General features: G+C 42.8%; 2 protein-coding genes across 14 annotated transcripts in view; one reads left to right on the top strand and one right to left on the bottom strand.

Moving 5' to 3' along the window:
* SLC45A1 (solute carrier family 45 member 1) overlaps nucleotides 1-8,692 on the bottom strand; it is a 51,133-nt gene extending 42,441 nt beyond the window's left edge. For 3 of the 11 annotated variants that reach the window (XM_030463745.1, XM_030463743.1, XM_030463739.1), the window contains exons 1-2: nucleotides 7,756-7,955; nucleotides 6,824-6,867 (exon numbers count right to left, since the gene is read on the bottom strand). The gene's annotated coding sequence lies outside the window, so the exon portion shown is untranslated. The other 8 variants (XM_030463749.1, XM_030463747.1, XM_030463750.1 and 5 more) reach the window with 8 other exon arrangements.
* ERRFI1 (ERBB receptor feedback inhibitor 1) lies at nucleotides 8,117-17,305 on the top strand. Of its 3 annotated transcripts, none has more exons than XM_030463756.1 (4): nucleotides 8,117-8,202; nucleotides 14,834-15,032; nucleotides 15,144-15,220; nucleotides 15,830-17,305. In XM_030463756.1, exons 2-4 carry the CDS (start codon nucleotides 14,911-14,913, stop codon nucleotides 17,026-17,028), a joined length of 1,398 nt encoding a protein of 465 aa, XP_030319616.1. In that variant the 5' UTR covers nucleotides 8,117-8,202; nucleotides 14,834-14,910; the 3' UTR covers nucleotides 17,029-17,305. The 3 variants fall into 3 exon arrangements, with proteins under 3 accessions (XP_030319616.1, XP_030319617.1, XP_030319618.1); XM_030463757.1 differs by lacking the exon at nucleotides 8,117-8,202 and adding an exon at nucleotides 8,779-8,862; XM_030463758.1 differs by lacking the exon at nucleotides 8,117-8,202 and having other exon boundaries at nucleotides 14,925-15,032; nucleotides 15,119-15,220.
* Nucleotides 17,306-24,029: the final 6,724 nt, after the last annotated feature.

Genomic DNA, 24,029 nt, shown 5'->3' with positions numbered 1-24,029 from the left:
AAATCATTTCACAGCAGAAAGTTCATAAAGTCTTGACCTTGAAACTACTGCTTTCAGCAAGATCAGAAAACTTGGGAGATCACAGGAAAATTAGAAAGAGCCTGCACTCCAAGTCTGAGATGGAGTCTTCCCCCAAAGACTATTCTGATAGCTGACTTGGTTCAGCTTATTTAAAGGTTTGCAGGTCATTTTTTAACTTGTCAAAACACATGCCAGGCATGTGTGCAGCAGCCAGATAACTTATCATTTAAGTAATTTCTGAAAACAACATGCAGAAACATTTAATACAGATGGCTATCACTTATACTTTGATTTTGGCTTCATATACTATCTTTGCATCACTGTATTTAATTACACTCCACATTTCCTTCATGATTCATCATTGCATAACAAACTAGATAGCCACTTTATGGGTGTGTTGCAGGTTTGCACAATTAACTGAGTCTATTGGACTGGAAATGACGATTTGTATTAACTGAAAAGATCATGTGGCTGCTTAGTTTGTGGGTGTTGGTTTATTAGAATGGAAAGTGCCAATTAGAGAAGGAGAAAACAAAGACAAACTCATTATGTTTTAAAGAGAACTACCTATGACTTCCTGGAAATGGTCAAGTTTATCTGGGATAGGATTCCCAGTTGCTAAATTACAGAGAAAATTATCCTTCCTGTCTTCATGAGCATGTAGGAACAGCAAAGGAGGAAGCACAGGTGATGGAGGGAGAAAAAAACAAGATGTGGTGATCCAGGATGAGAGATTTTCCACTCCAAAGCCATCATCACCCCCAGCCCCTGCCCAGCAATGTCTGTGCCTGCCGCCAGCTTGGTGGGTTGGCCATGGGAGCTGCTGTGGGCTGTGTGGACTCACCAGAATGACCAGAGACATCAGCATTTAAAAATACTTCTAAGTGTTTAAAATATCAGCTATTTAATTCCATGTGTAGACACAAGTAAGAGTTAAAATTGATAGATGTTGTTTTCTCTTTTCACCAGCAAAATCTGTCCTGCTCAGCTCCTCAGAAAATGAGTGTTCTATTTGTAGGCACAAAGATGCAGTCAGATAAGTCACCATCAGGCTCTGGAATTAAAGATGTCATTCATAAACACACACTTAAAACAGATTTTGATGTGCCAGTAGTTTTACTTTGTGCAAGATATCTGTGGCAAGGGATTAGTAGTACAAATACAAGCACACATCTTAAAATATAAATGCTTGGGAGACTTTCTTGTCCCCTTCCACATGCCCTATACAGGGAGAATCTCAAATATTCATGAATAAAATTAACTCTATATTATTTGGGAACTATTAATTTCTATAATGATACACTTAGAACTGTTTCCATGTATCAATCCTATATATATAGCTTTCCAACTGAAATGACTGGTTCAGAATAAGAACCAGTTGAGCTTTATGCATGCTGCTCTCTCTGCTCAGTCTGCTCTTACCCCCTTGCTCCCCAAAGCTACCCACTATTCCACCTTCAGATCTTGCAAAATCTCCTTCTCCTGCTTTCAAGAGTTCTCACAAATACCCACCTGGTGTCTAACAAATACCACCAACTTCCCTGGCTATGTTTTTCATGGCATGCTAAACTTCTAGGCTACCAGTTTATTGTTTATTCTGTTAGAGATCATAACCACACCTACTAATGAAAAATTATATATAAAATTTTTATCAAAATAACAGTCTAAGGCATCAACTTTAAGAGGTCATAAGGAGAGAACAGGCCACAGAAAACAGCCCAAAGAAAGCAAGAGCTGACAGGTACCATTCACTTCAGTGAAGCCTACTGCCTGATTACAACTCTAAGAGACTCAACAGCTTCTAGGCTTCCCAGTACAAAATACTCAGCAGCTACAGGTGATGATGATATTTAACTATCTTTTAAGAGTTCCTGTTTGGTCTTGACAATGGTCTGGCCATAGCAATCCATGGATCTCACACTGGGCAGTGCCACATGATGTGCCTGGAGATGGACTCAGTGCTCAGGTGCTGCAGTGCACCCTATCCCCCATGATTGGCTCCCTCCACAGAGAGTCTTCCTGATCTGATTTATGTCCCTGATTTGGTGTCTTTTGATGGAGTAATTAATAAACTTCACCTTCTGCTAGGACCAGTTCAGAGGTGTCTGCATCAGATATGCTCCTTCAAGTGGGCAAACCCGTTGAGATCTCTTGGAGCAGAGACATAAATCCTTCCCTGACAGGGCTAAGAATCAGCAGGCACACAGAGAGAGTTGTGCAGTTTTCAGATGAAAGCTCATTTTGGGTGTTTATGAAAGCCAAGCCACAAGGCAGGGTATAACAGCTCAATCTGACCACTACACCACTATTCACATCCCTTATGGTTTTTCTGAGGAACAGAAAACCTGACATCTCCACCTCCCAAATATTGTGTAAGTGCTTCCTATCCTTCTTGGGCTGTTAGCTTTGCCACACAGATGATATTTCATCTCTGTAATGCAACGAGCACTCAGATAACTGAATACTGGCAGTGCTGCAGCCCCTCACACTCCATGGGCAGACTCCAGGAGCTTCCCCCCCAAAATGTCATTATGCACAGCACTCCACTTGTGGGAAACGCTTTGCCTAAAGGGCATAAAAACCCAGCTGAGCCAGGTAGCTGCCAGCAAGCCCTCTGGCTCTAAGTAGATGGGGTGCACCAGGGCAGTCAGACTGGTGTTTGAGTCAGCTTCCCTGTTTCTGCTGATCCACCCAGCATCCTGCAGTGGAACATCTCTCAACACTGTCCTAAAAGCATCCGATCCCACAGCAGTTCAGAGCTCCAGGTGTTTCAGCAGACTGGAGCCTGACTTCCTGGTGACCAGCTGACATGCCTGAGAGCAAGAAGGAACTTAGCCTGGGAGAACTGTTTAATAATGTTCCTGCAGCAGTAGGGTTGATGTTCAGATTTCTGCAAGATGTTCAACTACTACAGAAGGAATGGTAAAACCCAGATGGGGCTGTGGCCATTTCTGGGAAACAAAGTGTGAACAATCAGCTATTTTTAATTTATCAAGTTCCATTCCAGTCTAAGCTGCTATAGAATCTGTGTCAATCTGTCCTTTTTTGATCTTTCCCTAGCTCAGCTTATGCTTATGTACTGAAAAAGTCTGAGCACATGATTACCCCATCCAGGCAGCATGCCTTTGAAATGGCTTTTTAATCTAGACTCTCCACTCCCTGACAGACTGACTTTTGCAGTATGTCTGTATTTGCTGTCTAGACACTTGAATATGCTAACCTCTAATTTAGCCCTCCTTTACTGACCCATGAGTTTCCTCCCTTCTGTGGGTCTTCTGGCTAAACTGGAAAGGCAACACACTCATTCTGCTCTCTCCCTGCCTGGTGTAACAGCATTCATACAAATCTGACCAGTGAAGTCAGGCACATGTTCCTCATTCACTGATGAATCCTTAGACTGAAGAACTTTTGTAGCACTCCTGTAATAACATTCCCTTCTTTGCTGCCTCTATATTCAAAGAACAGAGCAGTCCTTTCCTGGAAGTATTCAGGACACATCTGCAGAGACAAGGACTTGGCCTGAATTTTGTAAGCAGAATTAAGTCATTGTGTATAAAGCTCTGTAAGCAGGAAACAATGGAAGAGTCTGATTGAAAGATGAAAGGTAGAACAAAATACAGATGTATCCTAACAGCAGCTGTACTGCCTCAAACCCAAGGTTCTACCTAACCCAATATTGTCCTAGCATGGTAAAAAAGCAAACAACAGATGTTTAGGGCACTGGGCAATGCCCTCTCCCAAGTCTCAGCAGTTTGATTCAGGACACTTTCCAAAGCCTTAATGGATTTTTCTTTCATCAGGCTCTCTGTGCAGTTTTTGAAGCCATGTAAAACTTCTGGCATTTGCAGCATTCAGACAGAGCTGTAATCGAGGTACAGAGATGAGAGCTCACAAAAGCCATGCTGTACTTCCACTTTAGATAGCATGTTTGCATCACAAACCACTTCCATGTGCCTGAAGCATAAAAGATTTGCTATCTGTGTCAGTTTCTACAAATTACTTAAGAGGCAATTTAGCAGTATCCAATCGCTTTAAAGTCTTGTATAGGGTGAATTTGCACAAAGCCTGAGTAATGGCCTCTCTACAGGGCCGGATTTCACCACCAGGTCTCTCCATATTTACCAGTGCATCCTGTTACCCTTGTAACAGGAGAGTCTGAAGTGCTGAGCTATGGATGTGCCTTACACACAAACTGATTTTCTCTGCACACCTCTGCATCTTTCTCTGTCCCACAGTAAGGACCAGGGTGCTCCATACAACATCTGCTGTACAGTAAGAACAGAAGAAATCCAAAGTTTAACTGCTTGTAACCTGGGCAGTGTGATTTCTCCACTCACATACCAGCTCATGGGTTTACCACCACTGCACCATGGGCTCTGACTTGGTATCAGTTCAGTGAGACTGAACAGCTCCAATGCATCTCATCTGTATTGTTTCTTCTCTCAAATTAACAGATATTCAAGTTGATTTCCCTGACTTCAGGGCAACAGGTGTTCAAAACTTAGCTAAGAATTTAGCAGCTGTGTATTTTATTTACATTGTCCTAATACATGCATCACTGGAGTAAGAAAGTACCATGCAGACTCCTTAACCTCAATATTCAAATGTAGATCTGCTCTGTCAGACTACCCCAAAACAGAAGATCTGAATAAGATCTACAAGATGAAACTACATCTGCTTGAGCTAAAGGCTGTGATTTTTAGGAAGGAGGTAAGAAGGACATGACAGCTCACTTTGGAAGTCAGTATCCAAGCCAAGTCCAATGTGTTGAATTGGGATCTAGTGAAAAATTATAGAACTCAGGACTTCTTATGATGGAAAGATCTATTCATAGGCCTTCTACATTGCTGTTTGCTAGCTTTGCTTTTCCCAAACTCAAGGGTTTATAGAGGCTGTACATCGGAAATAACTACAGGGACAGTTGGTCTCAGGTCTGCAGAGGCACCTCTGGACTTGCTGTGGAAGTGTATCTGCCACACACTCAGTTCACATAACTAGTCATGCAAAACCCATACAACTTACACTTTGTTTACCTCTCTTCAGAAAAGCTTTTCCTCTCTGATGACTTACCACAATTACCTTTTCTAGTCATTAACAAGACAGAGTGTCTAAGCTACTCATTATTCCCTGTCAGGTAACCAGACAGGAGGCACACTTACCAGAAAACACGGAAAAAAAGAACCAAGCTTCCTGCTCAAGAGCAGCTGCCACAAATAAGCAGGATTAAGCAATAATACAGCAGTAGCTATTGTAAAACAAAGTTATTGTTTACAGAAGTTGCCTCACAAAAAAAAAAAAAAAAAAAAGAGTCTATAGAATGACCATATAAGAGTCATATGCCACATTCTATATTAAGGATATATTCCCTCCCATATTATTCTTTCAATATATTTTAACTTCTATAATTTTCTACCTTCCTAAAGAGATTTTGCCTTTTTCTTTTACACATGCTGCTTACATTTATAACTTTCTCCTCGCAACAACAGATTTTAAGTGCTGAAAACAGGAAATAATGAGGGAACCGAGATCACTGAAAAGGCAAAGGCAGCAAAGCAAGCTAGAAATAGGACAGTTCTGATCAGAGGACATCCAGTACCACAAGGATTCCTTCTGCAAAGGGAATCCTTGAATTAAAGGGAGTATCATGAATAAAAGTCCATGCTATTATTTTTTCACAGAATTCAAACATTCCATTTCTTGAATACAGATAAGTGTGCTCTCCATCTCCAAAGCAGGGTACAAAAGATGTTTAAAGTCTCTTGTAATACTACTTGAGCTGTTTTTTCTGGAAGACTTGTTATTAACTAATATTAACTAAGCAGGACATCCACGATGACTTTAGGAGTTAAGTCTTTAGGGCAAGAAGCAAATTGCAAAGAGTGGTTTACACATTCCTACAGAACTGTGAGGTGGTTTTAGCATCCTGAAATAACTTGATGCTGCAAAGGACAAGGAGAAACAATAACCTAACTGTACAGAATTCTTCCTCTGCACAAGTCAGCATAGAAACTACTACAGGTGACAACACTACTAAACATTTGTATTCAGGAGCAATCAGAAATTTAGGGTATAAATTTAGTGAGCAAAGGGCAGAGCTGAGGTCACTTACCAGTAAGAGACAAAAACTCCAATCTATTAGATGCACAAGAACTAAGTCCTACATTATTTAACAAAATAAACCCAGGCCTGCTGATGGAAGTGGAGACACCAAGAGGTAACATCTGCAGGGAAAGCCAGAATGACCTTTTCCTGGACCAAAGATTCTCAGGCACAAGTAAGTGCCAAGTATCTACCATCCCTTATGGTTCACCATGGAGACATTGCAGTATTTTGTCCTACTGAAGTCACACCAATCCTCTGAAATGCATTTAAAATAAAAAGGTTGTCCTTTGTATAGATTCATAACAATTTTTAGGGCTATTTTGCACCATCAGTCAGTAAGTACAACAGCACACCAGAATCAACACAAGCAAAAAAAACAAACAAACAAACAAAAAAAAACCCAACAAAATCAACAAAAAAACCTAGAATTAAAGAAAACAAAAAACCAACAACAACCCAAAACTTTATCCTTAACACATATATGCAACCAGGAAAACTTGAAATAACTCATGCTGGGTGCAGTTCACCCACAGACACAACTGACCACAGTCATTATGGACCTCTCCATAATTTCTCATATCCAAGGGAAAAAAAATAAACCACCAAAAATCTCCCCTCGTTTATATTCCTTACATTTCTTCCTACATCACCTTCATTTATGCAGTTCTTTATAATGCAAACGTGCAGCAGGACAGCTTACCATCACTAAGATCAGTGGCAGATGGGAGACTTCCAACATGAACCCTAAAAAAAAAAAAAAAGAGAAGTCAATTGTACACATGCACCATTTCAGGCAATGAAATCAAGCATGATTGTTTCTTAGTAACTATTCCAACCAGAGGAGTGTAACAGACACAGTTTCTTAGCCCTATTGTTAGCCACACTCACAGAAAGTGAGTTTTGGAGTCTCATATTTACATTTCTTTGTCCAGCAAGGACATAACTGCCCTGTGCAGCAAACCTGATCAATAAGCAGGTTCAGGATGCTTCTGCTGAAATAAACACAGCCTGCAAAGCTCACACAAGTCTAGACAGCAGCTTTCACTGAAAAAAGCACTTTCCTGCTCTAACCACTGCATTTTACCATCCTAAATGCTGTATCCAGACACCAAACGGACTGTCCAACTTATGACCGACCATATCAGAACACCCAAGAGATTATGAATCACCAAGATGTATTTATTTCAACACAAAGCTCAGGAAAATTGACATTCACAGTAACAATCCCTCCAACGGGGAAAGCACTGGGGGTGTTTTTCCTCCTGGCCATGCCATGGGGGGACAAATGCCCTCCCTCAGGGGACAGCACCCGCACACCGGACCAGGACCACCCCACCCGCAGTCCCCACGCAGAAGGTGGCGGGAGGCACAAAGGGGAAGCAAAGGGCGGAGCCACGGCCGCCCCGCCGGCACCGAGAAGATGCGGGGGACCCCCGGGAACACACAGAAGAACACAGGAGAGGGGGTCACACACAGTTCCCCTGAAGGATCAGCGCGCCGGCCAAGGAACCCACAGCGATAACCACAGCAGGAGGGGATGCAGAGGGCGGGCAAACCGGGGGCCTCTGCTGGGAAGCAGCCGCCGCGGACGAAGCTCCGGCAGTGGCCTCACGGTCCCCATCCCTTCCTCACCCCGAGCAGCAGCTCCCGGGCAGCCCTGCACCCCGCACATCCGCGCCCGGAGCCCGCTCAGAGAGTGGGAAGGGGGCACCTAAGCGGAGGCGGCATTTCTCCTCAGAGGACGCACCGGCGGCCGCTCCCTCGGACGGGTTCGGAGGAGCGGACAGAGCTCCCGCCACCCGCCCCTCTTCCCTCCCGGCGAGCCCCATACCCACCCACCCACCCGCAAACCCCCACAGCACCTTTGCCAGCCCACGCGTGGCCATCGCCCCTTTAAGGTTTTTTCCCGGCCGGAACGCAACGTGTGCCCGGGCGGGGCTCCCCGCCAGCTCCGCCCCTCACTATAACTCCCGCTGTCTCCACGCGGCGCGGCACTGACCGCGCACTGCCGCGGATCGGCGCATGCGTGAGGCGCCGGCGGCTGCGCGGGGACATGCGGAGCTCCGCGACACTCTCGGGGTGAGTGATGGTCCCCGCGGGGTATCCTCCCGCCGCCCCGCGCCTCTCGTTGCCATAGCTGCGGGGTGCCCCTCGCTGCCGCGGTTTCCTCGGCCCGTTCCGGCCCGCCCGCACTTGAGCCGCCCGGCACAGGGCTCGGCCGCGGCCCGGGGCCGCCCCGTATCTGCCGCCTGGGAGAGGGAGAAGGGGCCGGAGGGGGCTTCCGCGGTTCGCTGGAACTCGGATGGGGCCGCGGCGCCGGGGTCGGTCGGGCCCCTGGCACGAAGCCGCGGTGCCAGCGCGGCCCACGCCAGCGGGCGCGGAGGGTGGTGGAGGCCCGCGGCCCGGGAAGCGCACCGGGGAGGAGCGAGGAAGCGTTGGGGGGGGGGAAAGGGAAGGAACGGGGGCCCGGGCCCGCCGCGGTGCCGCTTACCTGCGGGACTGGTGCGGGGCGGCTTGGTGCGGTGTCCGCGTTCTGCCCGCCGCGGGGCAGCGCGTCCGTCCCGGAGATGGAAGCGCTGATGCGGCGGCCCAAGTCCCGCTGGGTGGGACCCGCCGGGGCCAGCGGTGCCCGGAGCCACGTTCTTGGGAATCAACGTGGCATGCCACGCGTTGAGCTCCTGACCCGAACCGGTATCAGTGTTCCCTCTCGGTCGCCTCCGAGCTGCTCCTTTCGCTCCTGTGAGTAAACAGAGACCGCATTGTGGGCTCAGGCTCTGCGCTTCGAGCTCTAATTTAGGATGGCTTAATTTAGAATAAACATTTCTTCATGACTTACTACTCGCGTACAAGCTTATTCTCGATTTTTTTTAAAATAACCACTCCGCGTGTGCGGGTCCGGAGACACCGCTGTGAAAGTTCTGGCGGTGCCCCGCGGGAGCTCGCCCGGTGTTGCGGGGGTTCCACGCACCCCTCAGTGGTCTCCGTCTCACTTGAGCAGGGACCCTGTGGAGTAGTGCTGAAACAATAAGCAAAAAACTTGTTAAGCTTGATCTAAAGATAACAGTACTTAATTATATGTTGATAAACTGGATTGAAAAGGCTCTGGGGGCAAGGTCTGTTTGGTCACTTTGGGGACACTCGCATCTTTGTTAGGCTGGTGAGCAATGCTGCTGCATCACCAGTGTATTCCTGAGTTCTGTTTATTAGCCAGTAAAACTTCAAAAGAGGAAACAAAACTGCCCAATTCACCCGGGGTTACTTTATGCACAAACCTGGTTTTCTTCCCTTAACTTATATGGGACATTTTTAAATTTTCAGTAGAAAACTGTATTTTGAGAGGGCATATTTTCTTGAGGTAGCCCTTTGTTTGCCATCCTCTGCAACACAGGAATTATTTCAGAGGAGAGCAGTTCCATTTCTCTGTATTGGAAGAGAATTAAAACTTATCACAGTGTGTCTAACACTCTGGTTATGAATCTTGAGTCAGCTATAAAGGAATTTTTATTTCCTGAATGTAAGCTGGCTATATTCACATTTAAATTTTCAGAAGGGTGAAGCACCATACCTTACCTGAAGCATGCATCTGAAATCTGACAAGCAGAGGCAAGGCATTTGTCTTGCTATTTAATTATTAGTTTTCTGCTGGCAATTTACAGGTTCCTCCCAGTTGCTGTGGAGGACCATGAAATGGTAGCTCAAACTTTAAATTAACTGATGAACTGCAGTTATTTTAATATATTCCAAAAGATCTTTTATAATCAGTAGAATCACAGAATGGCAAAGGTTGTAAGGGATATTAAAGATCATTTAGTTCCACCTCCCCTGCATGGGCAGGGACACCTTCCATTAGATCAGGTTGCTCAAGGCCCCATCCAGCCTGGCCTTGAAATAACTTAAATATATTGCCTGCTCTTCAGTTGATTTGTCTCTTTAAATTTATGCCTGTCATAATCTGGGATATACCTGTAGAAATAATTATTATTTGCAATGATTTGAGCAGCATTTTTATCTATCTTTACTCAGGCATCAAAAAAATCTTAAGTTTTTTACCAGAGAGTGGTTGGCAGAAGGCACAGAAAAATCTCTCACAGCTAAGAATATGGCTCATTTCTTTAATAACTGTAAAGAATATAATTCATATAAATGGACAAATCTTCTGAGGCCTGTATCTGCTTTGGCTTGTGACTCCAAGGAATACTGAGCTGTACTGTGGAGGCTTGGTGCATAGTAAATAACATCTGATTATTAACAGATTTAAACTAACCTCTCATGAGGCTGTTTCTGCTGGGGGTTGGTTTCTGAGCATTCATCTAGTTGTAAAGACAAAAGCACTTAAGGGATGATATGACCACTAGAAAACAAGGATTTCTTTTTTAAATATATGGAATTCCATAAAGTATACTAACAGCTTTTAAAAGTCCAATTAGAAATCTGCAATACTTCAGTATTTGAAGGGGTGACTCTCTCAGGTACTTACATTAAATAGAAAGTCAAAGGAAAAAAGGAAATTACATCACATTGTCAAATAAGGAACAGCTAGCTGGAGCAGATGACTTGTAGTGCAAAAATGTGCCCCTCCTCCTGTGAATTGCTTCTGAGATTTATTAAAGATACAGGGTGGCAAGTTGAGCAAAAATAGGTTGTGGATTTAAGGTAGCCACATTGCTTACATTCCCAAAAGTAGTAAGTAGGTCTTAGGTTTGGGTTCTGGTTTTTTTCCCCTTGTTCCCTTTTCTTACAAAAAAAAAAAAAATTATGTAAGCTGCTTGTCAAGAGTTTTCCTTTATAAATAAATCTGTCCAAAATTTGTGCAGGCATTAGAAGCTGTGTGGTAAATTGTACTCCATACCTATTAAAGGGAAACATTCTAGAGCATGCTTTGGTCTACACTGAGCATACCAGAAAGGTTTTCTTTATTATGATTCTGACTTGCCTCAAATATTTGGTGGCATTGGGGCTGGGAGAGAAGGGAACAGAGTTAACAAGATTATCTGTGTGATCAGTGATAGGTTTTGAGCTAAAATGTATGCAGATGCTTACTATTGTCTAAATAAAGGACTCATCTTGGTATAACACTGGTATTTAGTGATATGCATCAGGATGTAAACTGGATATTGGGTGTTTCATGTAACTCAGCTTAATCTTGGAAAAATTCTGATGTATTCCCATATTCATTCCTCACCCTATGTTTATGGATACATTTGACCATTTTCAGCTTACCTATATCCATCTTATTATTAATCACTAATCAGTTCAAATATAAAGTTATATTTAGCCTTAAAAAATAATCTCTAGCATTTAGAATAATTTGTATTGGTTTATGAATGATGAAAGTACATCCTCTGCAGTTACCTTTCCTTACAGTGGAGGCTGTTGATAGCTTCCTAATGCACTGACAAACCTGTGAATTGCCTTGGCTTTTACTTGCCCTGTACTAATCTAGTTTTAGTCTGAATTTAGTGCTCTAGTTTTAGTCTGAATTTAGCCACGTTCTTTTGGATAACACTGAAACTGTTACAATCCTCAAACGTGCTCAAATGCACAAGGAGATGAGACAAGCAGAAACCTCTTCTTTGCAAATGAATGGCAAACAAGCACAAGATCCAGAATGATTATTACTGCATTGTGTCCCTTTTCTCAAGCAATGTAGTTTATGTATGGCTAGAACCTTAAATCTTTAAGGAGAACAAGATAGGATCAACAGAGTGGAAACTCATGGTGTTTATATATTAATGTCTGACTTCCCTATATTTTTCTTCTAGCCAATCAGTAGAAGAAAGAGCAGGCTCATGAAATACATACTGCTCAGCTTTATAAACACACTATAAAATGGTTTGTTCTCAATTACATGTCCTCTGAAGATACTGTTTCTTCAAACAAGCTCATGCATGTTGTAAAATAGAAGCCCCAACTCTAGATGTAGACTCCACTAAAAAGGAAGTAGGTAGTTTAGTGAAAGAGCACATGCTTTACCTCCTTGATACTCCTCGTTTAAGGCCTGGAGGAGGAGAGTTTCATAACTCAGCCCATTCACAGCTTCCCACTGCAATGGCATGGCAAGTCACCTTCTGTGAATTCACAAAGAGGTTATTGTTAGAAGCAAGCAAGTTTTAGGGCTACAAAACGTGTCTGTTCTTTATTTTTAACAAATAAAGAGCCGATTGAAACAAGTGAAAATTACCTTTTCCTAGAGCATGTAAATATTTTAAGTCTATTCCAGAAGTTTAGCTTATCATTTCAGAGGGATTTCAGAGAGACAATTGTGCAACCATCAGTCTTGAGAGCTGAGATTTAGACAGTGTTCAGAAAGCTGACACAGTAATTACTAGCAGTGGTTTTTGGCATGGGATCTGATGGAGGTTGGGCTTCTTAACAAGCCCTGCAAGGGTTGTATGTTATCATAGCAAGCACATTACATGTGCTCTCAAACTACAGCAATGCCACCACTGCCACCCCCCCCTTCCTGTCTCATTTTTTTATATCATAATCAATGTCTTGCTCATGGTCTTGTCAGATCTTGTACATGCACTGAGGTGGAGTTCTGTCATTTGCTGACTAATCAGTGTTCTCTATCAGTGATTTTTCAACTTGTGACTGGCATTTGACTTCTAAAAATACTTAAATGGAACATCTTCTTTCATAGGTATGAGCCTTAAGTTAATTAATTCATTCTCCTTCATGAATACTTTTGCAGATTCATTGCTAACACAATAGGATCTGTGAGGCATGAAAAATCACTGCTCAGTACAGTGTGAGCTGATGTGATGGATGTTTTCTTTGTGAATTGTGCTAAAATCATAGGAAGTAATTGTAGAATCAGTGCTGTACTTGAATGTGCTGTTTAGTTCTTCTGACAAATGGATTTCTCCAGTCATCTGCTCCCCTGCAGACATTATTTCTGCTCACAGAACTGCAAGAAAGAATGACTGTTGCAGGACTACTTGAGATTTTGAACTAATTTAATCAGAACTGTGTTACTGCTTCCTGGGCTCTATGTTTATATTTAATTTTACTACAGAAAGCTGCACTTCCCATCAGTGTGTAATGTAAAAATTTCCAGGGTTAAGCTAGTTTTTAAAGATAGTGTCTGTAAAGGAAGAACATGCTGTACTAAAATCAGAATGGAATGAATTAAGTAGAACTAATACTCCACTGCAGCAGACAGAACTCTGGTTTGTTAGCTTTCATTAAAGCCACCAGTTCTCCTAAAATGCCTGGATAAAATACAGGGAGTCTCTGGGAGTGAATATAAAAATTCCACTTCCATTGACACAAGGGTGCTCACCAGTAGTCATGAAGAAAACCATCTTAAAAATAATGGGATGAGATCTTTCACATTCTAAACATATGCAGTCAGAAGCTGGTTTGCACATGCTGTTTGCTTAGATGATCAATACTGAACCCAATTAAAACTTGGAAAAGCACAGAATTGCTTTTTCTCAGCCAAGTGTTTGTAAAAGGCAAATAGTGGTGTTAGACTGCAAATTAATCCTGGGGCACCTGGCTGCTGAAAAGATCTACCATAAGTATAAGAATTACCTGTTTCTGTACCTCATTTTCTGGCAGTAACATCCTGTGAAGGATTTTCTTGACATCTGTACTGCACTGATAGAGCTGTCCCTTTTCTTTAGGTGGAATTTTTCCTTTTTTTTGGAGGGGGGGAAGAGAAGAGGAAGAAGGAAATTGTTATTAAGAAACTGGTGATATTCTTGATTCTCAAAAAAAGTACACAAGTTCAACTGTTTGAGCTAGGTTGGGGTTTTGGGGTTGTTTTTGTTTTTTTAATACCCATATAACACCACATTGTACTTGCTGAATTTAGGATGTTTGTGTAGATAAAACACAGACTTCATTTCTCCTGCCTTCAGAATGTCAGCTGCTTTTACACTCCCACCTCCCTTCCTCCTCCCCAAACCTCTCCTCCCCAATAATGCATTCTGAATTTCCTAAATAAATCCCTGTGGATCAGCTTGTTCCTTAAGACTATGATTACTTACTCAATGTAAAGCAATTACCAACACGTTTTTGCTGTTGTTAATGGGCCAGATAAAGCTTTGTTCACTCATTCAAAATCAATCTGCACACAGCAGGACAGTTTAAGATGAGATTACTTCAAATCAGAGAAAATCACTATATTTCCTATTTGTTTGAAATAGCTGGAAGACTTGAGGCTGATTTAAAGAATCTTAATGCTTAATTTTTTATTAATAATGGTGACTGATTGAAAAGAAGCTTTGGAATTCTGATTTATGTAGTCAGTAATTCTTTTTATTGTAACAAAGGCTATTTGTTAGGCTATTTAAAGGTAATACTTGAAAACAGACTAAGCTGTTCTGTGTTGGCTATACTGGAACCCATAAACTCATCACCAAAACTACAAGTAAAGATAGATGCCTAGCAGAAAGTTAGAGATTTTTACAGAAAACTTATTTTGCCTGAACTGGCAGTTCATATACAAGAACTGGACAGTTACCATATATCAATAGCTTTACTAAACATATTTTTATATGCAATTTAATACTGTAAGGAAGTTAACCTGGTTTGCACTGTAGTTTTCCAAACAGACAAAAATTAACAAGTTTGATAAAGTTTTCCAGCTCACAAGTATTAGGACAGAAGGCTGTGTAATTCCTTGAATTAACTGAAATTTCAGCTGAGAGATGACCTCACCAAGTCTGCCCTTCTGATCATTATGTCCTCTCTTTTGAAGGGAATGAAAACTGCAGGAAATCTGTCAAGGACTGTGAATTTCTAGGATTGTGAAACATCACCAGAGCCCAGTGCACAATGTCCACTGCAGGAGTTGCTGCTCAGGAGATGAGAGTCTCATTAAAAACTGGATTCCTTCACACTGGTCAAGGCATGGGGAGTCTGAAAACCTGCTGGGGTAGGCACAATGGATTTGAAAAGTGAGTCTAAAATTTGGTCTCAAGTATGTGAGATAGTGCTAAGAATACTTGTACCAGTACTGAGCCTTGTTTTACTTACAGTGAAGGTTTCTTGTTTTTTTTTTTTCTCAGTACTTACTTTAACGTGGACCCTCTAGCAGTGGCATATAACTTGAATCCATCCACAGAGCAACATTTAACATCCATTGGTAAGTCTGAAGGCCAACATATGTATTAAATAGCATGAGGGATTTGTCTTGGAAAAAAAAAAAATCCTCAGGTCTTCACAAAGACACTGAATGATTTCTTCAGTTTTGTATAAAAGGCTGCCCTCTGGTGATGGAAAAGAAACATTGGGAGAGAATATTACTACTCAAGCCAAACAAAAAAACCTCCAAAATATTTTAAATTATGTGATTGACAAGAAAAACCCCTTTTCCTAGGGCTTAGAGGCTGCTGAGTTGCTGTTACACTTCTGACAAAAAAGCCAGTTAGCAAAACAGCATTTATTCTTAGTCCTTTCCTGGGATCTTTGTAGGTGCAACTCTGGTCTGGTTTATGTTTGAGCTCTCTTGAACCACCTCATTTAGCTGGAGCACTGGCCTAAACCAGTAAGGTAGTCTGCTCTCTTAATTAAATGCATAAATCCACAACCAGAAAAGATCTCTAACAGCTGAGTTTTGCTACCAGAGTCATTAAGCAGACATTACTTATTGCTGCATTAGAAGGAATTAAACAGTTAAATATGCAGAGGCAAAGTCATGCACTAGAGTTGCCTTAAAATAAGTGGTTTTAAGACTTTCTCACCTTTTTTTCAGGGCGCTCTCCCAACCATGCTTCCATGAACGACCACAGCTTTGCTGAAAGCTGCATCCAGGTCCCAGCTGAGAAATCCAGTCCCCCTCCTGTAAGTCCCAAAAATGAACAGCCAGTTTCCAAATATGAAGAGCGTTTTGTTCCCAGCTTCAGTAAACTGTCCTTAGCCATGGGCTGTGTTTCAGAGGAAACACCACCTCACATGCCAATAAAAAATGGGCCAATTCAGTTCCTTTCTACATCTTCCAACGACCGTAGCTCCAGGCCACTCCCCCCTCTGCCTGTTTCTGAAGACCCTACTCCAGATGAGGTAGACAGAGAGGTGGAATTCCTGACTAGCTCAGACACTGACTTTTTGTTAGAGGATTATGAACTTCCTCCTTTTAAATCCAGTACTCCGAGCCGGCGGAGTTTCAGGGGCTGTGGACAAATCAACTATGCCTACTTTGACACTCCTACAGGACCAAAACCAGAAGATACCAACCCTACACAAAGCCTAAATGGATACATATCCAGTATTTATCCTCCTCCACAGCAGCTGCATCGACGTTTGCGGAGGTCCCACTCTGGACCTGCTGGATCCCTTAACAAACCAGTAGTAAGACTTTCTGGACACCTAAACAGGGCTTCTCCAAACTCAGATGAAGATAAACCAGAGGTTCCACCAAGAGTTCCCATACCTCCGAGGGCTCTCAAACCAGATTACAGAAGGTGGTCAGCAGAAGTTGCTTCTAGTGCATACAGTGATGAGGACAGGCCCCCAAAAGTACCCCCAAGAGAACCTTTGTCATGCAGCAACTCCCGTACACCAAGTCCCAAAAGCCTCCCATCATACCTCAACGGGGTTATGCCCCCCACCCAGAGTTTTGCTCCTGATCCTAAGTATGTCAGCAGCAAAGCTCTACAAAGACAAAACAGTGAAGGATCTTCCAACAGGGTCCCTTGCATTCTTCCAATTATTGAGAATGGGAAGAAGGCCAGTTCCACACACTACTACCTGCTTCCTGAGAGGCCTCCGTATTTGGACAAGTATGAGAAATTCTTCAGAGAAGCAGAAGAAAGTGGCTCTAACACAGAGGTTCAGTCCTGGCCTGCTGACTGCACAGCCACTTCAGCCCCCATAAAGCTGGACTCCAAACCTAGAATGGACATAGCTGGTCATCTGAAAAGAAAACACCTCTCTTATGTTGTTTCCCCGTAGTCTCTGGGAGCAGTCTCAGCTCATGGAGTTGAACTTGATCATGTTAGAAAGTTCTAAAGGTTCTCAGATAATGGAGTGGGACAAGTTTGTTCTCTGAGAGCTGGAAAGTAGATGGGTAAAGTCCTCATATGCTGCAAATCTCTGATGTGTTTAAGACTGTTTTTTGTCTTGGTACATATAGCTGAAAACCTACAAAGATTCTAGAGAAACATATGGGGTTGTCACAGTTGGCCAGTGAGATGCTACCTAGATGAACATATTTGGTAGTCATGTTATAAAAAAAAATAAATTAAATCTAACTTTGCTTACCAGTCAATTACAAAGCTGACAGCAGAGCAGATAACACAGCACAGGTTTTGTATTGTGCATTTCCAAAATTTCTTTCACACAGTAACTGCTGAGAACAGACTCTGTCCTTTTTGACTAGGAGATGTCAACCTGGTAAGAAGGTAACTGCAAGATCTGATATCCACTTCGAGACTTGGCAAGCATATTGGAAGTGCATTTCAAAAGATTAATCTGTTTTACAACTTAATTTGACACTAATAGACTTTGAAAGTGAGTTAGGTTTGTGGATTCTTTCAGTTGCTAGACAGACTTGGCTCAGTTTTGCAGTTTTTCCTAGGAGAGAGACCTGGACCAGCTATTGCTAAGCCTCCTCTGCTGCTCTTTTCCTGCTGGATCCTAGAAACAGATGGAAGTATCCCAAAAGTGGCAGAGGATAGGAGCAGCTCTGTGTTGCTGTTAGATAAGGCAGTAACAACTACATGCTCACCTAGAGTCCAAAATTCTGACTGTATTAAGTAAAGAAATGGAACACAAGCTGGTCTTGTGTTTTGCTTCCTATTCAGTATTTTAGGGGAGGAGGAGGAGGGTATGAGGAAAAAACATAATTCCATTTTTGAACAGTGTCAGTCCCATCTCTGGCTGCTTCAGATGCTGCTTCTTGCTGTTTAATTTTTCCTCATGGCACCTCAGCAATCCACTGACATTCACCAAGATGCCACATTTGTGCATTAGCAGTTTTCTCATGCTCATTTTGATTACTTTTATCCTCTTGCAGAAAAGCACAAGAGAAAGGGTGCTCATTGATGGAGGCACAGAGATGAATGTTCCTCCTAAGAGAAATAAACAAGCTGTTTACAGTTTAAACTGCTGAATGAGATTTTTGAGCTATTTTAAAGCTTACTTTTTATTTTAGTACAAACTAAATGAAGGTGAAATACATGCTATAGAAATGCACTGATATTTCTGCATCCTGTACAGTATTGAATAAAAAAATAATTCACTTTGTATTTTGAATATTGTCATGTCTTGAGTTTAATAAAATTATAAAATACTTATTTATGATACATTTTTGTTTTTGCTTTATTGAGTAGTGCATTTGAGTGCTGCATTTCCTGGGAAGTTCAAATTCAGTCACATTAAATGTGCAACAGATGTTGCTTGCATTTAATTGAGCTTTCTGAAGTGTTCAATAACTCACTTTGCACACCATTAATTTTAATTCCTCCTTGCTATTGGTAGCATGGTGTCTCTAGTTTTGTGCTGGCAATAAAACATCCTGTAGGATTAAGTTATTCAGCCTCATTATTGATAACCTTTGTTAATTCTGTAGTCAACCCATAGCACGTTTGGCACCATCAGGTAGAAAACTGAGGTCAGCAGTGTGCTTGTCTTCAATTAAAGCTAAAAAAGAGCAAAACTGTACATTAAGGGTGAATAAAGTTGAGCTACTCATAGTCTGAGGAGGCAAGAAGCTTGAGGACAGCACAGTAATTTTTGAAAAAAAAAGATATCAGGAATATTTGTCACAAAGCAAGTGTTTTTAACTGTATTATTTGAGCTGTGGATGAAGTTAGTAAAGATACAAAGCATCAGACAACTTCAATTTTTTTTATCTGAGCATGCAGGAAAATACTTGCCTCAATCTGGTAGTCCAGAATCCTTCACTTTTGCTATGAATGAGCTTATTTCAGACTAAAGTAGTTATTTTGTACTCACTGGAAAAAATACCAGATGGAGTTTTTCAGTAATGCCTAATTACTTGGCTTTTAGAGCTGGCAAGATTGCTGAGCCTTATTTATCTAGGTGCTTAAAATCCTAATGCTGTGCCAGTCCACTCAGAACCCACGCAGCTTGGCCTGCAAAGCATAAACAAGTTATCTAATCCTGTGCAAGGCTGCTGACTGTAACACTCATCCTACTGAAAGCCCAGGTTCCCCTCCACCTCCTGGATATTTCTCAATTAGAATAAAGCCCAATTGGTACTTGCAGCCTACCCCTTAAATCTGGAAAGCCTTAACCCTAGGATCCCAAAATAAGACATTTTCTGAGCTACACCTGCAGGAAGCAGATCAGTGCTGCTAAAATGCAGCTTATTCCTTCTGGAGACTGAGCAGAATCTTGGCAGCTCTCATCTCAGCCTAAAGCAACTGCCCTGCAGATCTCTTCCAGCTTTCACTTTTGGGTCCCACTCCATTCCTGGTATTTCAAACACCCTTTTTTTAGTTCATGTGGATGAACAGACTGCTCTTTGCCCCTTTAGCACTTGAATTCCCCAAGGCTTCAGGTCTCAGTTCAGCCCTTCAGAGCAATTACTCTCAAAATGAGTAGCAAAGCCTCTCTTGGAGAGGAAAAAAGCAGCTTCCCCATGCAGATACCTGAGAGTAAGCATCCTCCCTGCTCTCAGTGGGAATGGTTTGGCTTGAAGAGTCTGGGAGAATGGCACATTAAGGGACACCCTGAGAACTTAACCCCTGTTAACAGGGAGGCCATCCCAGGCATTCTGTGTTACTGGATGTCTGAGGCATTTGGATTAAATAAAGCTGCAAGGCTGAGCAATTGCACCTTGCTGCCAGCTCTCATCCTTTCCGTGAATACAATTAGGGAATAATCTTTCTGTCCTAATACTTCACCCCAGCCTGATGCTATTGCACAGGATTTGCACAAGGCAAGCCAGAAAGGCTTCTAATGGGGTATTTGTTCCAATTCCCCCAGCACCACACCCTGGCACACATTTCCACTTCTGGTAGCAATGGAAGTTCCCCAGTCACTGGGCTAAAACCTTTCGTGCTAATGCTTTTACTTCCTCAGAATAAGACTACTTCTATTTTTCTATTTTAGTGCTGAAATGCTTTAAGGACTTGTGCTTTTGAGTGGCATTACATAATATTTGCTGAAATACCAAGAAAGTGTAAGACTTAACCTACTCTCCATTATAGTTTTTCTCCTAGAAAAAGACTCAACATACCTCTGAAAGTGCTGTCTACTCAGTCCTGAGTATTAAAAAATATTCTGTAATCTGTAGCCAAGCTCTTTCACAATGTTAAGTCCCACTCCAGAAGTTAAATGATGAATTTTGAGTGCAACTATTACTTAAGTCAAACAGACTGAACCTGAATCAAAAATAGTATCTGGAACTGCCTGGCTACAAGCAAGACATTCCAGCAGGTCTCATGCCTTTTCAGTATGAAGAAAGTCATTTACATCTTACAGTATTTGAACAACTTGGCTGTTTTCCCTTAAAAAAATCCAAAGCAGGAAAGTTTCAGAGAAGTCTTGGTCCACAGCTCAGTGGCTCTTTCTGGGTGATGTAACGTGGGTCACTGCCCAAGACAGCTGAAGTCTCACTTGTATTTCCTTAGACACAAGACTCCTGTGCTTTGGGGGACAAAGTTTGCATGATGCAAAATACTCTTCTGTTTTCCAAGTGAGTAATTAAGGCTGGAAAGCTGTGGGGAAGCTTTGCAAGTTCTGGCCAGAAGACATTTCTCTGCTCATCCCCTGACACATGATAAGACTTGTTAGGACACAACAAGCTTTTGCAAGAGCCTGATCACATTTGAATATTTAGAGCTTGGCCTCACCTGGGCAAGGCCTGATAGCTTGTCTCTGAGGAGGAAGCCCCTTGCCAGAGAGATTTGACTGGAATAATCATACTTCAAAGCAGTTAAAGCTTCATACACAGAAGGCTGAAAAATCAAGGAATTGGAGTTAAAGCAGGGAAGCAAGATGAGCATTTGAGGCAATGCTTCCCATAGTTTCTCAGCTCAAGAAGTGGGCTAGACATCCTGCTCACCTTCCCCCACCAATCATTCTTGCCTCTTGGGCCCCCCCCAGCCATGGTACTGAGGAGCACAGGTCCCAGGAGACAGCAAAGGGACCACAACACTCTACAGAAGGGTAGTCCTGTGTCCAGTTCTGGGCCCCTCAGCTCAGGAAGGAGATTGAGGTGCTGGACCAGGTCCAAAGGAGGCAACTGGGCTGGTGAAGGGATCCAGCACAGACCCTATGAGGAGAGGCTGAGGGAGCTGGGGGTGTTGAGGCTGGAGAAGAGGAGGCTCAGGGGAGACCTCATCACTCTCTCCAACTCCCTGAAAGGAGGTTGGAGCCAGGGGGGGGTTGGGCTCTTTTCCCAGGCAACTCTCAGCAAGACAAGAGGGCAGGGTCTCAAGTTGTGCCAGGGGAGGTTTAGGTTGGAGATGAGAAAGAATTTCTTTCTGGAGAGGGTGATCAGGCATTGGAATGGGCTGCCCAGGGAAGTAGTGGATTCTCCGTGTCTGGAGATCTTTCCAAAGAGCCTGGATGTGGCACTGAGTGCCATGGGCTGGGAACCACGGGGGGAGTGGATCAAGGGTTGGACTTGATGATCTCTGAGGTCCCTTCCAACCCAGCCAATTCTAGGATTCAGACCTAGAGTGAACCCATGATAACAGAACAGACTTCAGGGAGATGTGGCTGCCAGCAAAGCTGGTGAAAAGGGCTGGGGGGGTGAACTCCCCCAAGCTCAGAACTGTCAATTCCACAAAAAAAAGCAAATTCAAAACCAGTGTGAGCTGGAAACATCTGCACATCTGCTCTGTGTTAAGCTTAAGTATTGCCTAGTGCTGCTTGGCTGCTCTGATGCTAGTGAAACACCTGCAGTTGGTGACTTTCAGACCAACAAATTAACCCAGAGGAGCTGAGTTTAGGTGGAAACTAAAGGACAGGAAGTTTCCCTCCATATTTATACCTTTCCCTGAAAGGAAGAGGCTGTGTTAGTACCTGCTAATTTAAAAAAACGTTTTAGCTTAACTTCACCACATGAAATTGCTCTTAGATAATGGCAGGGAATAACACAGAGCTCTAGTGGGAGGTCCTTTGAAAGCTTCTTGATTGTCAGTTTGTCTTGCATCATAAAAGATAAATCAAAACAGAAAATAAACCTGACTTGGAAGTATGCTGATTGACAACATAATTAAATTCTGCAGTCATTTAAAATTACTTATCATTGTCGTCACTATTTTCCATTCACTCCCAGACTGCAACAGACACAGTTGTTGCTTTACTAAAGCTGCACTTCCTGAGCTAAACTTTTAATTTTTTTAAGGTAGCCTAATGTTTTTTTTTCTTTACAGCTTGCTTTCTAAAGCAGGTTATGTTCATATGAAACTGAAAACGTGGCTTTTTGTTTTGTTTTCTTTTAGCTCCTTAGCACTGAAAATCTAGCATACAAAGCTTAATTATACTTAGTAATATTTGTTAAATAGCAGTGCAGAGGTTTCTGGCTGCTGAGCTTGTGATTAGCCTTTGTAAACTGAAAGAGGTGTTATCCCCACCCATCCTGCATTGTAATTCAGGCCTTGCATAATCCCCACCCAAATGCCTATTTTCATCCACACAGCTCGTTATTTTTTTCTGAATCATATATGGAAGCCACACCCATGATTGCTCATAGATTGTTGCTATATTATTTATATATTGGTGTGCACCTTGATCCCTGTTGTGGTTAATTTTGGAAAAGGTGTTAGGTATTCCAAATTTTTTCGTGGCATGCCACTGAAACAGGGGAACCATCACTGCTATTTATTTCCTTACAAAGTGATTCAGAGGAAGAGATGTTTCTGTGTTTTAAAACCTTCTTGCTGAAGATTCAAACTCTTGCCCATGAATTGTTACCATATGAAAGCCACACAGGAAGAAAAATGTAAATAATACTGCCATAAAACACTGGAGAAGCCATGCCCCACCACCACCCCCCTGAAGCTGCTCAAGGATGCTCACCACTGCACATGAAGTCATCAGGATAAAATCCTACAAGGATCAGGGTAAAATCCTCCACACAGCCTCAGGGTCTCTCCAGAAGAATGAGCCACTGCTGCCACCCACCCAGGTCAGAACCATCTTCCTGCTACCTTAAATACTTAACTTTTGTTAAGGTGTTAATTATGCTGACAAGGTTGAGGGTGGGGTCAGCACCACTGAGTGCCCAGCTGCCAACCAGCTTCATCCATTTTGCACTTTTAAAGTGCAAAACTCTCACGGAGCTTCACCAGCTCCAGGGTTTCCCACTAGGACCCAGTGTGAAAGGCAAAGTGCAAGGAAGACACAAGCAAAGAGCAACTGGACCTTTGCAAGGTTACTCCCTGCCTTGCAATCTCTGTGTTGTCATTCCCAGGCTGTTACACAAGGTCCAGAGGAAACCAGAGACTCCAGTCATATTAGATTGCACTTTGTGGCTCAATTTGTCATCTCTTGTGTTGAAAAGTTATTCAAGAAAAGTTTTCCTGCATCCCCCTTACAGTTTAAGCAATTGAGAACTGTAAGGGGGTCCTGAAGACAAAAGGGAGGATGAGCTGGTAAGCTCCTCCCTTCAAGTTAAATGGTTTAAGGCAGGTGGGAGGCCAGGGGGTTGGCTGTGCACAGGCTGAACTCTGTCACTGCCACAGCCTCCCTGCTTTCCCAGGAATGGATATGGCTGCAGGCAGTGCCACCATGTGCCATCTTCGGAGCCTGACAGCAGCTCTCACATTTCTTAGTACATCATCATGTTCCTAATCCTGCAGGGAAACTTCAGCAGCTGAGGAAAATGTCAGTGTCAGCAGTGTTACACATCTCTCTCCAGACAGAAGTCCATACTTTAAGATAGGAGTGTTTGCATGAGATCCTCAGAGAACTTTACTTCTTCCTCCCTCTACCTTGAATAACCTTGAACAAAACTGTTGAAGGTACATAAATAT

The sequence above is a fragment of the Calypte anna genome, chromosome 21, assembly GCF_003957555.1.
Source record: "Calypte anna isolate BGI_N300 chromosome 21, bCalAnn1_v1.p, whole genome shotgun sequence".
NCBI lineage: Eukaryota > Metazoa > Chordata > Aves > Apodiformes > Trochilidae > Calypte > Calypte anna.
Note: the sequence above shows the minus strand (reverse complement) of the source record. Positions and strands in the feature narration are given on the sequence as shown.